The sequence below is a fragment of the Pelobates fuscus genome, chromosome 11 (assembly GCF_036172605.1).
Source record: "Pelobates fuscus isolate aPelFus1 chromosome 11, aPelFus1.pri, whole genome shotgun sequence".
NCBI lineage: Eukaryota > Metazoa > Chordata > Amphibia > Anura > Pelobatidae > Pelobates > Pelobates fuscus.
In genome coordinates this window covers 129,986,291-130,001,228 of record NC_086327.1, presented here as the reverse complement: position 1 = coordinate 130,001,228, position 14,938 = coordinate 129,986,291, and the positions used below count along the sequence as shown (strand labels likewise).

General features: G+C 40.6%; 1 protein-coding gene across 3 annotated transcripts in view; it reads right to left on the bottom strand.

Annotated features, from left to right (window-relative positions):
* ROBO4 (roundabout guidance receptor 4) overlaps positions 1 to 14,938 on the bottom strand; it is a 122,053-nt gene that overhangs the window by 10,198 nt on the left and 96,917 nt on the right. For all 3 annotated transcript variants that reach the window (XM_063437173.1, XM_063437174.1, XM_063437175.1), the window contains exons 18-19: positions 8,463 to 8,860; positions 870 to 1,054 (exon numbers count right to left, since the gene is read on the bottom strand). In XM_063437173.1, the coding sequence (XP_063293243.1) occupies positions 870 to 1,054; positions 8,463 to 8,860 (583 nt within the window). The remainder of the gene's footprint in view (positions 1 to 869; positions 1,055 to 8,462; positions 8,861 to 14,938) is intronic.

Genomic DNA, 14,938 nt, shown 5'->3' with positions numbered 1-14,938 from the left:
CTCTATTATAACTAACATTAATGCTCCCCGATAGTCAGGATGATAATACAATAAAACAAACATTGTAGCGTGTAGATCTTAACCCATGCTGTGATACAATACGCGCATTTTCTATTTTCTTTTACAAATATCCACATACTTTCTTTCCAAAGGCCGCGCTGAATATGTGATTCATACAGGTCTCTCGGGGACCTAAAGTACTGATTATTGATTAACAGAGCATTTTCCGATGCTGTCTGTGACGTGTTTAGTGACATATATTGCCTGATTTCTATCTCAAATGCAGCTCGCTCTGGGCCGTGCAGGTGTCCGTGATATAAAGACAAGCGAGAGAGTCAGAGAGGTGGAAGTAACAGCAAAAGATCCTGTGGGTCTCGCCGAGAGGTCAGATGATGATTGTGTGATAGATATTGGCTTTGGCAGGAGAAGAACTCGATTGGCACAATTACCATGGACCTCTCTAAACATTACCGAAAGCCACCGAGCTGGAAACGTGTTTTAAGAAATGCAATAATTCTAGTAGGGACTTGCGTTAGATTTTACGAAGGCTCTGAGTCTGGATAATGTAGCTCAGCATCATGGGAAATGTAGTCACAAACATTTTGGTGCCATGTTTGACGGACCTCTGGAGACTTACTTGCTAATTAGTAACTTCAGAAAATTTCAGGAAAAAGAATTAACTAGAAAACACGTCTTTGTTTCCTGGGCAGTTTTGTCCAAGTTCACGACTTATCCCAAATCCGCCGGTTTGGCGGTTACTTTTTTTTACTGAGAAGCCGCCGTGTATCCGTTTTCTTGTGACACAGCAGAACAATGGCCGGCATGAATAATAATCTAAACATTTTATTTCCCGCTTTAGGAAGCATTACCTTCTTATTAAAAGGGAAGTGATTTTTGGCGCTGTATTTTGTCTCCATTTCGTCCATCCAGTCGATGTTCCAGTCCAGGACGGGCAGCGCACTGCGCTTCCCTTTCTTTTTAGACATTTCTCCATTTTCAGCCATAGTGTTCCCAGGAGTCACGCCGTCCAAGGGGGCCGGAAAGGGGGCGTAATCTAAATTGAGAGAAAATAGGATTATTTTATATAACATCTCCAGTTATATTTCAGGTATTAAAATAACAGGAATTAATAAAAGCTAGAAATACACCAAGCAGAACAACAATGTAAAACATACAATGATCATTTTCACCAATCTATATTTTTTAATTATGGGTGAATTCCAACCAGCCATGAATTAGTTCCAGATAGATCTGGGTTTGGATACAATGTCCCGGGTCTCAGAGCTTTAATTGCCTGGTGCAATCCTTGGGAAAAAGGTTTGCAGCTGGCACAGAAGGACACCATCCCTCCCAAGTGCCCTTATTAAGTAGGGACAGTACTTATTTCCATCCTAGATACTTTGACCTTATTATATGTTACATTTGCAGTTCCATAAATGGTTATCAGTAGGTCATTGATGAATTTCATACACAATATGGAACAGACAATGGATCTTAGAACGTCTGTGAAGTGAGTGGAGCTCGGCTCCAATCTTGGGAAGATGTACGTTTCATGAGTTCTAGAGCAATGATATTCTGAATTGCTGCTTCTCTTCTGTCTGTGCTTAGTGGAGTACTCTCCTTGCTCTGCTGGAGGCAACGTTCTTCTGTATGCAGAAAATACAGAAGAACGCAGAAAATGCTGGATTACTCTTAACCCAGCTACTGTATGACTGTATGGACAGGCACTTACCTCCTCTTAATTGGGCCGCACCAGATTATATCCTTCTCCTTCTCCATAGTCCTGTCCCTTAAGTGGGCCATTTCGGATTATTAACATCTCCTTGTCCATAGTACTGTCCATCGAGCGAGCCACTCTGGATTAAACCCATCTCCTTGTACACGGTACTGTAGATCGAGTGGGTCGCTCTGGATTATTAACATCTCCTTGTCTATAGTACTGTCCATCAAGGGGGCTGCCCCAGATTATACCCATCTTCTTGTCCATGGATGTGTTCATCGAGTGGGCCACTCTGGATTATACCCATCTCCTTGTCTATAGTACTGTCCCGGTTTCCCGGGTTTGGCAGGCTGCCATTAGTGGACATTGGTTATGGCTACAGGCCATTTAATGCATAGCTTACCCCTAATAATCTGTTTGCTTGACCCATTACCCAGAGATACCCACTGGAACCGGCAATTAGCCTTTAAGCCAGCCAACCTACATAAACGTATTATATACCATGTTATTTCGCACTGTTTGTCCCCAGTCTCATGAGTGCTATCCCCAGTTGCCGTAAACCTAAGTCCGATTGGCTACCAAGCTTATTTTTGAATCTCCTGCCTTGTCTCTCATGCAGACATGTATGTTCAAGCATTTACTATACTGCAGTAATCTATTGCAACGTAACCCCAATCCACATGCATACTAAACTACATAGCAGTAACTCATCATTTCTGTTAAGCCTGTTTTTATTGAGCTTGTTTATATTTAAAAATGTGCACACACTCATGCCAATCCTAAGCCTGTATGAATCTCTATGTACGCTGTTGTAGAGTCTGACAATGACATGTACCTACCTGCACAAAATGTAAATAAATAAATAAAAACAATCAATAAAAACACTGTTTGGAAAGCAGGAATTTGGGGGCTTCCTATTCTGAATCAGATTTCTATGATTTGGAAAATCGCACTTAAAGTGCCAAGGATTCCCTTTCACCCGGATAAGAATTGAACTTGAAAATCGACCATTAACTGTTATTAGAAAGGGAAAATATTGTGAATTGAAGCAAAAAATCCAACATAAGGAATGAATTGAATGCAAACAGGAAAACCCATACTTTAAGCATTATGAATATCAGATAATATAAAGTTGTGTGGGTGTTTTTTTATTTTTTTTTTAGGTATTTTTGTAACTTCTAGCAAATTGAAGCAGCAGTTTTGCTTTGTAGCCTTTATTTGTCTGAATGGTTCTTTGCACTTAATTAAAAATAACGTCTAATTAACACCTCATGAAACGTATTGGTAAGGAAACGGGATACATTTTTTCCACTTCAATCGTCCAATGAATGGATTGAGTGTAGCGTCATGACAAAAGTTCAACAAAGCATGTTATTCACAATATCTTATTTTCACCTGATTGAAGTTAGATTTTAATGTCAATATCGCTCAGCAGGAGCCTTTTATCTCCTCACACACAGCATCGCGACGTGCACATAGCTTCCGGCTTTGCTTGTGCGGGATTGGTTTAAAAAGATCTTTACTGTCTAATAGAAACTAAATTATAAACAAAACAGAGAATAGCTGGTAACAGGCATCTTCTGTGCCACATTAACTCACTGGATGAGAGGGGTATTATTTATCGGAATAATATCCTTAAAGAATCGATTGTTAATGGGTTAAAATACGCTGCATGTGTGTAAGAACTCTGTGTTGGCAACCTGCGGGTCACTGGATGCATGAATGTGACCTCGAGCCAACAAGCCGCCTGTTCATAGCCAGCGGCCGCATCCTCTCGATCTGTTGTACAAATAGTTTTTTCCTGGGGGAAACAAATGAAAAACAACCGGTCCAGTCAGACCCAGAATAGCTAATCATTTTTATAATTTCTCTTTCTGAATATTATCTGCTTTAACAGAATTTTATTAATTCTTATTCTCTATAGTTTTATCCCTTTAGTAAATGTCACACGTCACCGTAAGATATAAAACCGGTTGAGTGTGAATAATCAGACAGATGGGATGTGTGGCCTCATTTGATCGGAGAGAAACGTGTTCAGAATTGGGAGAACACTCTGCACATTTTACGAAGAGGGATGTATTTTAGTTTATTGAATCTTTCACGAACATGGGGTCAGGGATCTCCATGTGGGATCAGCTCTGGCCAACTGTGGGGCGTGAAAAAGGTTCATTGTGCTCGTTCCTTGTCAGGTTAAGGTTAAATTGTCAGTGTGAATGGGGAAGACAAATTATTGTATTCGTCACCAGGTAACACGTTCTATAAATTCAATCTACCTGTCAGTCTGATCTTTGTAAATTAACCCTTTCATTGCAAGAGTGCACAAAGTAAATCGTTTCTAATTTTAATGGAATCCTGACAGATTTAGGCTGATTGCTGGATTCTGGGATCATTTATCGAACCCCGGTGGAATGTGCGTTATCTGTCACGGATGGGGTTATTATGGATAAAAATTGCTGCCCCCACTATTGAAAGTTGGTACAGGGTACAAAATGAAGTCACCGTGGAAACCAGCATCCTACATTCCCATAACATTCCTTTTGTCAATAAATTATATTAAAACTAGATTGCTTTCTACTTTAACAGTGTCAAAATTATCGAGTTTAACCCCTTAAGGACCAAACTTCTGGAATAAAAGGGAATCATGACATGTCACACACGTCATGTGTCGTTAAGGGGTTAAACAGTGTCACTTTAACAGAGTCAAAATAACACAAAAGTCTGATAAACAATCAGAAACAATTTCTAATTCCTAAATCTTCAATAATATGTTCAGCAACAAACGCAGGGACCGTAGAATGACCATAGAAAATAATTAGAAAGAAGCAAAATGAATTTTATCCAGAGCAAGGTTAACACTGTGATCTCTTCTTGTTTGGACGCATGTCATAGAATGTACAAACAATACATCAGTGGTAGGTCAGAACCTACAGAGTAGAAGGAATTGCCTCAGTAATACATTATATTAATATTAAATAGGGGGTCTGTTTAATCCATTCCAAACATCCCTGAGGCAGGTTTACTTGTTTTTGTGATCTGGAATCCTTGGAGGAAGCCCCCTGTAATAATCGTCAGATCATAGTCTATTTCTGTCTGTAATAATCGTCAGATCATGGTCTATTTCTGTCTGTAATAATAGTCAAATCGTGGTCTGTTACCGACTGTAATAATAGTCAAATCGTGGTCTGTTACCGACTGTAATAATAGTCAAATCGTGGTCTATAACTGGCTGTAATAATAGTCAAATCGTGGTCTGTAACTGGCTGTCACAATAGGCAAATCGTGGTCTGTTACCGACTGTAACAATAGGCAGATCGCGGTCTGTTACCAACTGTAATAATAGTAAGATTGTGGTCTGTTACCGACTGTAATAATAGTCAGATCGTGGTCTGTTACCGACTGTAATAATAGTCAAATCATGGTCTATTATCGACTGTAATAATAGTCAGGTCGTGGTCTGTTACCGGCTGTAATAATAGTCAGATTGTGGTCTGTTACCGACTGTAATAATAGTCAAATCATGGTCTATTATCGACTGTAATAATAGTCAGATGGTGGTCTGTTACCGACTGTAATAATAGTCAAATCATGGTCTATTATCGACTGTAATAATAGTCAGATGGTGGTCTGTTACCGACTGTAATAATAGTCAAATCATGGTCTATTATCGACTGTAATAATAGTCAGATTGTGGTCTGTTACTGGCTGTAATAATAGTCAGATTGTGGTCTGTTACCGACTGTAATAATAGTCAAATCATGGTCTATTATCGACTGTAATAATAGTCAGATGGTGGTCTGTTACCGACTGTAATAATAGTCAAATCATGGTCTATTATCGATTGTAATAATAGTCAGGTCGTGGTCTGTTACTGGCTGTAATAATAGTCAGGTCGTGGTCTGTAACCGGCTGTAATAATAGTCAAATCATGGTCTATTATCGATTGTAATAATAGTCAGGTCGTGGTCTGTTACCGGCTGTAATAATAGTCAGGTCGTGGTCTGTAACCGGCTGTAATAATAGTCAAATCATGGCCTTCTATTGGCTGTAATAATAGTCAGATTGTGGTCTTCTGCCAGCTGTAATAATAGTCAGATCGTGGTCTGTAACTGGCTGTAATAATAGTCAGATCATGGCCTTCTATTGGCTGTAATAATAGTCAGATCGTGGTCTGTAACTGGCTGTAATAATAGTCAGATCATGGCCTTCTATTGGCTGTAATAATAGTCAGATTGTGGTCTTCTGCCAGCTGTAATAATAGTCAGATCGTGGTCTGTTTCCAGCTGTAATAATAGTCAGGTCATGGTCTGTTACTGACTGTAACAATAGTCAGATCGTGGTCTGTTACTGACTGTAACAATAGGCAGATCGTGGTCTGTTACCGACTGTAACAATAGGCAGATCGTGGTCTGTTACCAACTGTAATAATAGTAAGATTGTGGTCTGTTACCGACTGTAATAATAGTCAGATCGTGGTCTGTTACCGACTGTAACAATAGGCAAATCGTGGTCTGTTACCGACTGTAACAATAGGCAGATCGTGGTCTGTTACCAACTGTAATAATAGTAAGATTGTGGTCTGTTACCGACTGTAATAATAGTCAGATTGTGGTCTGTTACCGACTGTAATAATAGTCAGATTGTGGTCTGTTACCGACTGTAACAATAGGCAGATCGTGGTCTGTTACCGACTGTAACAATAGGCAGATCGTGGTCTGCTACCGACTGTAACAATAGTCAGATCGTGGTCTGTTACCGACTGTAATAATAGTAAGATCGTGGTCTGTTACTGACTGTAACAATAGGCAGATCGTGGTCTGTTACCGACTGTAACAATAGGCAGATCGTGGTCTGGGATATAATACAATATAACGGAATATAATAAAAAATAATGGGATATAACGGGATATAATACAATATAATGGGATATAATAAAATATAAAGGGATATATTACAATATAATGGAATATAATGAAATATAACGGGATATAATACAATATAACGGAATATAATAAAATATAATGGAATATAACAGAATATAATACAATATAATGGGATATAATAAAATATAATGGGATATATTACAATATAATGGAATATAATGAAATATAACGGAATCCGAAGGAATATAACGGGATATAATAAAATATAACGGAATCCGATGGAATATAACGGGATATAACAGAAAACCGATGTAGCTTTTGCTGAAGGTTGTGTCCATTCCATATTCTCTGTGGACGCGGACCCTCGTGCTGGGGCAGATTTGCAGCTTTGTCAAAGCAACATTTCAAGTCATTCTTCATGGACAATAAATGATGACGTAATTAATATTATTAGTGTTATAGTGATTGTGGTTTGATGTGAATAAAGTGATGCAACTAATTTCATACAAAGATTCTCTGGTATAACTGTATCAACACATTACTTTAAAATGACTTTTATTTGCTCCATAATGTACGATTCATTCCTGCGTTATCTTTCCATTATCCATCTACGAGTCTTCATCAAACTGTATTGAAAGAAATTCCTGATGGTTCAGAACGGCCACGACGCACACATTGTAACCCAGATTCCGATTCCCACCCAACTCATGGCATTTGTACAATTGAGATTTTTTTTTAACAAACTTAAAAAATAAATTTTAAAAAAGCTGCTGTTACTGTGACAATTATTGAAATGATTTCACTGAATGCACAAAATAAAATCCTACAGAAAACGTCTGACAGGTGAGGAGAAACTGTATGTTAAGGGAAAACCAATGTATAAAAATTACAAAACTAACGGATAAAATATAAACATTTTAAGAAATAACAAACAAAATGTTCTATATTTTATTGGAAAGAATGTGATTTTACTATTTCTGTTATCCACAGAATGTGCTGGAAATCTGCGCTATGTCAAGCTGTTCAGAGTGTTGCGGCGGGTTACCATGACAATGCTCCGACACAATGTGGAGCTCCCTACCACCAGACCACCAATGTTTTCAATGCCCCCCCCCCCCCCCCCTTGCCAAAGGTAAGAAGACGGGATTGGGGGAAATAAAGTAATGACAACAAATAAATAATAATTGTAATAAAAATGTATAATAATTTAATATATTTTTAGATATTTATATAATAAATTGCTCCCTTCTCAGCCATCTCTCTCACGCACCCACACTACACCCCCCCCCCCCACACACACAGGAGACACACTGCACCACCTACACACACACTACATCTTCTATAAACACTGGATTCCCTAAGCACACACTCAAACTCCTATAAACATTCTGTGTCCCCTGAAGACACACACAACACTTTTAACAGACACACACACTTCACAACCCTTACTCAAAGATTCACACACACAGCAATCCCTAAAACACACATACACTACAGCCCCTGAGCACACATTACAGCCCCTGTGTACATACTACAGCTCCTATGCACACACTAGTTACATCTCCAGTACAAACATTATGCCCCTTACACACACTCTCTCTTACTACAGTCCTTAGACACACAGTACAGCCTTAGCCACACATACACAACACAACTAAAACCTGCTCACTCTTCACACACACACACACACACACAACCCCACAAGCAGCCTCCAAACACACATTACACACAATCATCTCATAATAGATCGTATTAAACAGTTTCTGCTATTTCCCATGAAACTACAAATAATTGACAATAGTTAGGAAACCATCTCCCTTTAATTTGATTCTTCTAGTGCTCAAACGAAGAATGTAACTTACCTGTGTAAACTCTGTCTGTCCCACCATCTTCTCCAAAGCAAAAACTGTCCACCGCCACAGCCAGGGCCTTGGCAAAGTTTGCATCCATTAAAAAGGATCCATCGGTGGAGCTGACCATACTGCAGCGAGCGCTGGTGTAATTATCCTCCGATACGGAGCCCCAGCCATTTACCAGGGACCCAGCTATGGAGCTCTCGTATTCGCTGATGCTGGATGTTGGAGTTTCGCAATACTTGCGATAAGACTTTAACGAATTTACATCATCCATCTCGAGGTCATCATCTTCATCCATCTGCACCGACTCCACCAGTTCAGAAGATAATGGGCTGCAGATGTAGCCGTAGGTGTGCGCAGAGCGGATTGGCTGCGGGAGGGTAGAGTCAATCACTGAGTTACACCTTAAGAAGACAAGAAAATAAGCCCTTAGTATGACATCATAGATCATTTCTAAGTTATCCAATCATTGCCTTCAAAGAAAATACCACTCACTACACACAATGAGGGCAAGGCGCCAGCCTTGTTACAGTGACAATAAAACTTCCCTCGATCACTGAGGACACATTTACTACAACAAAATCATTTAACATATTCTGTGTACAACGACAATATGGAGACATTCTTCACATTAACAAAGGCTTTACTCTGGAACAGCTGAAATACAGAGTGTGCACTAACCGAGTAGTGCAGCCCTGAACCCAGGTTAAACCAACACAAACTCCCAACGCATTTTACATTAAAACAAAAAGGGGGGAGAAACAGCGCTAACTCCTAAGGCAGCAGAACAGGATCTGTTACTTGGATACGCAGGAGGAACAAGGAAAAATGCAGAGGAAACACTATTACACTATTGGTGGTTTCTTTGTTTTGTGCTTTATTTCATATGAGATACCAACAACGGAATTCCTCATCTGCACTAACGTTTTGTCTACTTGAACATCAAGGAGGATAACAGACTGACCTCTAAAAAAAGCACTATTTCTAAAAGGTTCTTATTTCTGAAAGGACAATTTTTTGCTCTGACATTTTAATATTTTAAGTTATTTTTATTATAAATTAATAATATTGTGTATATATATACTTAAATGTAATTATCCAGCATTTTACATTACTCTGTCATCCCTCACACATTTTACCTGCCGACATACTGAATCGGACTTCACTCACCTGCTTAGGTGCCCTTATAGGGACAATTACAACGGATTTATTCTGACTTATACTGATGGGCAAAAAACAGACACAATTATGTTTAATTTTATGATTACTGTATGCGTTTCTCTCTACCATCACTCCTAACTAATCTAGCATCACTTACCCTCTCCTGCCCCCTCCCCCATACCCTATCCATTCCTCCCCATTATTACGTCACTACTTAGATAGAACCATCACTTTGAGATCTCAGCGTTCCGCATGCAATAAATGGTGATATTTATTTAGAAAACATACATTTGGGGAGTATCTGTCGCACAATATCTGCATTTAGTCTGTCAGCAGATTGCCAGGAGAAAATACCGGCAGAACAGCAGAACCTGAGCTTGCATGGCACTTGTCTGCCAACACAGAGACGCCAAGATCCATCAATCCTCCATTAACATGCTAAGAATGCCAAGTTGGCCAGTGCAACACAAGAAGGATTTGCCAAGTTTAATAGCCATGGCTACCAGCTCCTGGCACAGACTCCTGTTTAATGTTACGCATTGAGCTTTTTATTACTGAATTAGTCTCAGGATTCCTCGGTAATATCTTCCTCTCACCTTGGCTCAGTCCATCAGAACCTGGCTACGTCCACTGTTACCCTTGGAAGAACCAATGGCTCAAATCCAAATACCACCGGCTCAGCTCAAAATTCATTCTGTTTGTTTTCTCTACTACTGAGGTGGATAATTAGTACTCTCCGACATCTGTCATAAAACGTCTTCAGGGCCACATTGGGATAAAATTCTGTATAATACACATACTGGTCTTATCACGTGCAGCATGTATTCTTTTTTTTTTTTTTTTTTTTATCATTCAAGGTTTATTAGCTTCATTGGTGTGTACATCAGAAAGGCATATATGTGCGTTAAAGATAAGGTAGCAAGATAACATCATAGTATAACATCGTACTTAACAGCATAGTAGTGAAAGGCAGGTAAATAATAGGTGGCTCTACAGTTACATGGTAGGTTGGCTGGTCGATGGTAGCGCAAAGCAAAATATTCTCCTATTTAAACATGTCAATATAACTCCGAACCCTGCAGTGTCTGTCAAACACCAACAGCCTGAATCGGCCTCAGCAAGCACAGCCTCTAGGTTTAGTGATACGATATTAAAATGAAAACAATATTAAAATTAAAATTAACAATTAAATGAAAGGATAAATGTCCAGACTCTCCATGGAGTCAGGAATAGGGTGGAGGGATTACGTGGAGGCCCTCGCGTGAGCTGCGGAGTATATTTATCTCCGTGCTCCCTTGGGTCTGGTTCGATGCACGTATCTCCGGGCGTTTTATCACGCCAAAGTAAAAGTGGGGTAGGTTGAACAAGGCTAGTGTCTGATTGTTATGTATAGTCGACTTACGCCTCAGTGTGCACCTCAATTGCTGGTAACTAGGTAACAGAGCAAGAATCTATACGTACTAGTTAGAAAGTAATCTACAGTAGATATAAACTTTACTGTACTGCGTAATCAAGCTATGTCTAGCTAAGCCTGTGATTCCTGCAGGTATAGCGCTTTGTCCCCTGTGGGTTGCGCCTGGACAATTAAAGTGATGCTATCGGTCTGTAGCATATGGTGTAAATATGCTTGCTACATGCAATATAGGTGAAGGTATGTATATATTTTTCAGCTGTAGCTCAGGTGAGCTCTGTAGTTTACGTTGCACATTCATTTTTAAACTGAGAGCTTAATTAATGCGTTTTTATGCTCAATAATAAAAAATAGGTTAAGCATGGTAATAATGCCCCCTGCGGTTTTGATATGGGTAATAGTAGGCAGTATGCAGCAGCGAGGTGCCCAACCCGCTTATGTATGTCGCTGACATTAAAGCTAGAGCTCATTCTTACTTTGTGCGTCTTTGGCTATATGATGGTGTCATGGTATTGCTTCAAGTTATCGCAGCGTGGTTGGTGGACCTCTAACAGCAGTGCAAGGGCATTCACAAGGCAACCTAGTGCGTCATAAATGTTGTAAGAGCATAAATATAAGTTAACCAACTATATAGTAAATGCAAACGTATGAATAAAGTTAGGAACTATAAGCGACAGGGTGGCCGTGCTGATCTGCCAGGCCCTCAGGTGGGAGTCTCTCTAGGTGTTGCTACCATACTGTCCCTGGGTCGCCAGGCCTCCGTTCGTCCTCCCCATACCAGCCTCCGTCCGTCGGTCGGGCCCCCTGCTGTACCGTGGGCACTCAGAAGCACTGACTGTCCGTTGGGCCCCACCACAAAGACCACGGGCCGTCTGCTCCCTGCACCTCCCCGGCTCCACGGAAGTCCCTTTAAATGTGCACTCCTGTGTCTCACCCGGTGCCGGCCACACACTTGGAGCTGGTGTCCATGCCTCACGACCACCGGTCCGTCGAAGGAATAGCTCGGTCCCGCCCCACAGGGCTCACGGCTTCGGGGACAGGGCTCTCTGGGGACCCCTCAAACCCAGAGACCCGGGTGCCCATTTCTCCAGCGGTCCGGGACTCGACATGTGGAAGCTGTCCAGCGCTCGGTTCCACCAGAGTCAGTATGAGTCGGCCCACGTCAGACCCTTTTCTTCGGGCAGGCCTATTTCCAGTAGCCCTGTCTGTTTAGGTGGATGGTTTCGGCTCCTCGCTGCATCTTCCGCCCTGGGGCACGCCGCTTCCAAGAGGCCAGGATTACCCCCCCCCCCCACTGGGGGGGGAGCGGGGCCAGGCCGCCACCCGCCACGGTGTGGTCCTCCACATGAATTTTATGGCCGCTGTATTGTTGTCCCCAGGCTGCAGGTCTGTTAGCTGTGCATCTGTAAGGGCTACCTTCCCCTGTGACGAGTAGGCCCAGTTCAGTATTCTCTGGGTTCCTAGTCTGCGATCGGCCTCAATTTGGTATTCCCGTGATGCTTGGGTGTTTCTTGTTAATGTTTCGTAGAGTATTCTTGCTTTGAGGTATTCTGTATGTGGGTTTATTGCTGTTTTCCTGGGCTCGGGCCTGGAGGCATGGTGCTCTGCTGCCTCCCGGCTTGGCGGCCCGGCCCCGCCCCCCGTATTCTTTTTTTTTAACTAGTACACTTAGCCCTTTACAGGTTACATTACAGTAGGGGGAGGTACAGTAAGTGCAGTAGGTATACAGTGTATGTATATTTTATTTATATAGCACTAACAGGTGTACTCAGCACTTTACAGGTTACATTACAGTAGAGGGAGGTACAGTAAGTGCAGTAGGTATACAGTGTATGTATATTTTATTTATATAGCACTAACAGGTGTACTCAGCACTTTACAGGTTACATTACAGTAGAGGGAGGTACAGTAAGTGCAGTAGGTATACAGTGTATGTATATTTTATTTATATAGTGCTAACAGGTGTACTCAGCACTTTACAGGTTACATTACAGTAGAGGGAGGTACAGTAAGTGCAGTAGGTATACAGTGTATGTATATTTTATTTATATAGCGCTAACAGGTGTGCTCAGCACTTTACAGGTTACATTACAGTAGAGGGAGGTACAGTAAGTGCAGTTGGTATACAATGCATGTATATGTTACTTATATAGCGCTAACAGGCGTACTCAGCACTTTACAGGTTACATTACAGTAGAGGGAGGTACAGTAAGTGCAGTAGGTATACAGTGTATGTATATTTTATTTATATAGCGCTAACAGGTGTACTCAGCACTTTACAGGTTACATTACAGTAGAGGGAGGTACAGTAAGTGCAGTAGGTATACAGTGTATGTATATTATATTTATATAGCGCTAACAGGTGTACTCAGCACTTTACAGGTTACATTACAGTAGAGGGAGGTACAGTAAGTGCAGTAGGTATACAGTGTATGTATATTATATCTATATAGCGCTAACAGGTGTACTCAGCACTTTACAGGTTACATTACAGTAGAGGGAGGTACAGTAAGTGCAGTAGGTATACAGTGTATGTATATTATATTTATATAGCGCTAACAGGTGTACTCAGCACTTTACAGGTTACATTACAGTAGAGGGAGGTACAGTAAGTGCAGCAGGTATACAGTGTATGTATATTATATTTATATAGCGCTAACAGGTGTACTCAGCACTTTACAGGTTACATTACAGTAGAGGGAGGTACAGTAAGTGCAGTAGGTATACAGTGTATGTATATTATATCTATATAGCGCTAACAGGTGTACTCAGCACTTTACAGGTTACATTACAGTAGAGGGAGGTACAGTAAGTGCAGTAGGTATACAGTGTATGTATATTATATTTATATAGCGCTAACAGGTGTACTCAGCACTTTACAGGTTACATTACAGTAGAGGGAGGCACAGTTAGTGCAGTCGGTATACAGTGTATGTATATTATATTTATATAGCGCTAACAGGTGTACTCAGCACTTTACAGGTTACATTACAGTAGAGGGAGGTACAGTAAGTGCAGTAGGTATACAGTGTATGTATATTATATTTATATAGCGCTAACAGGTGTACTCAGCCCTTTACAGGTTACATTACAGTAGAGGGAGGTACAGTAAGTGCAGTAGGTATACAGTGTATGTATATGTTATTTATATAGCGCTAACAGGTGTACTCAGCACTTTACAGGTTACATTACAGTAGAGGGAGGTACAGTAAGTGCAGTGGGTATACAGTGTATGTATATTATATTTATATGGCGCTAACAGATGTACTCAGCCCTTTACAGGTTACATTACAGTAGAGGGAGGTACAGTAAGTGCAGTAGGTATACAGTGTATGTATATTGTATTTATATAGCACTAACAGGTGTACTCAGCACTTTACAGGTTACATTACAGTAGAAGGAGGTACAGTAAGCGCAGTAGGTATACAGTGTATGTATATTTTATTTATATAGCAATAACAGGTGTACTCAGCACTTTACAGGTTACATTACAGTAGAGGGAGGTACAGTAAGTGCAGTACGTATACAGTGTATGTATATTTTATTTATATAGCGCTAACAGGTGTACTCAGCACTTTACAGGTTACATTACAGTAGAGGGAGGTACAGTAAGTGCAGTAGGTATACAGTGTATGTATATTATATTTATATAGCGCTAACAGGTGTACTCAGCACTTTACAGGTTACATTACAGTAGAGGGAGGTACAGTAAGTGCAGTAGGTATACAGTGTATGTATATTATATTTATATAGCGCTAACAGGTGTACTCAGCCCTTTACAGGTTACATTACAGTAGAGGGAGGTACAGTAAGTGCAGTAGGTATACAGTGTATGTATATGTTATTTATATAGCGCTAACAGGTGTACTCAACACTTTACAGGTTACATTACAGTAGAGGGAGGTACAGT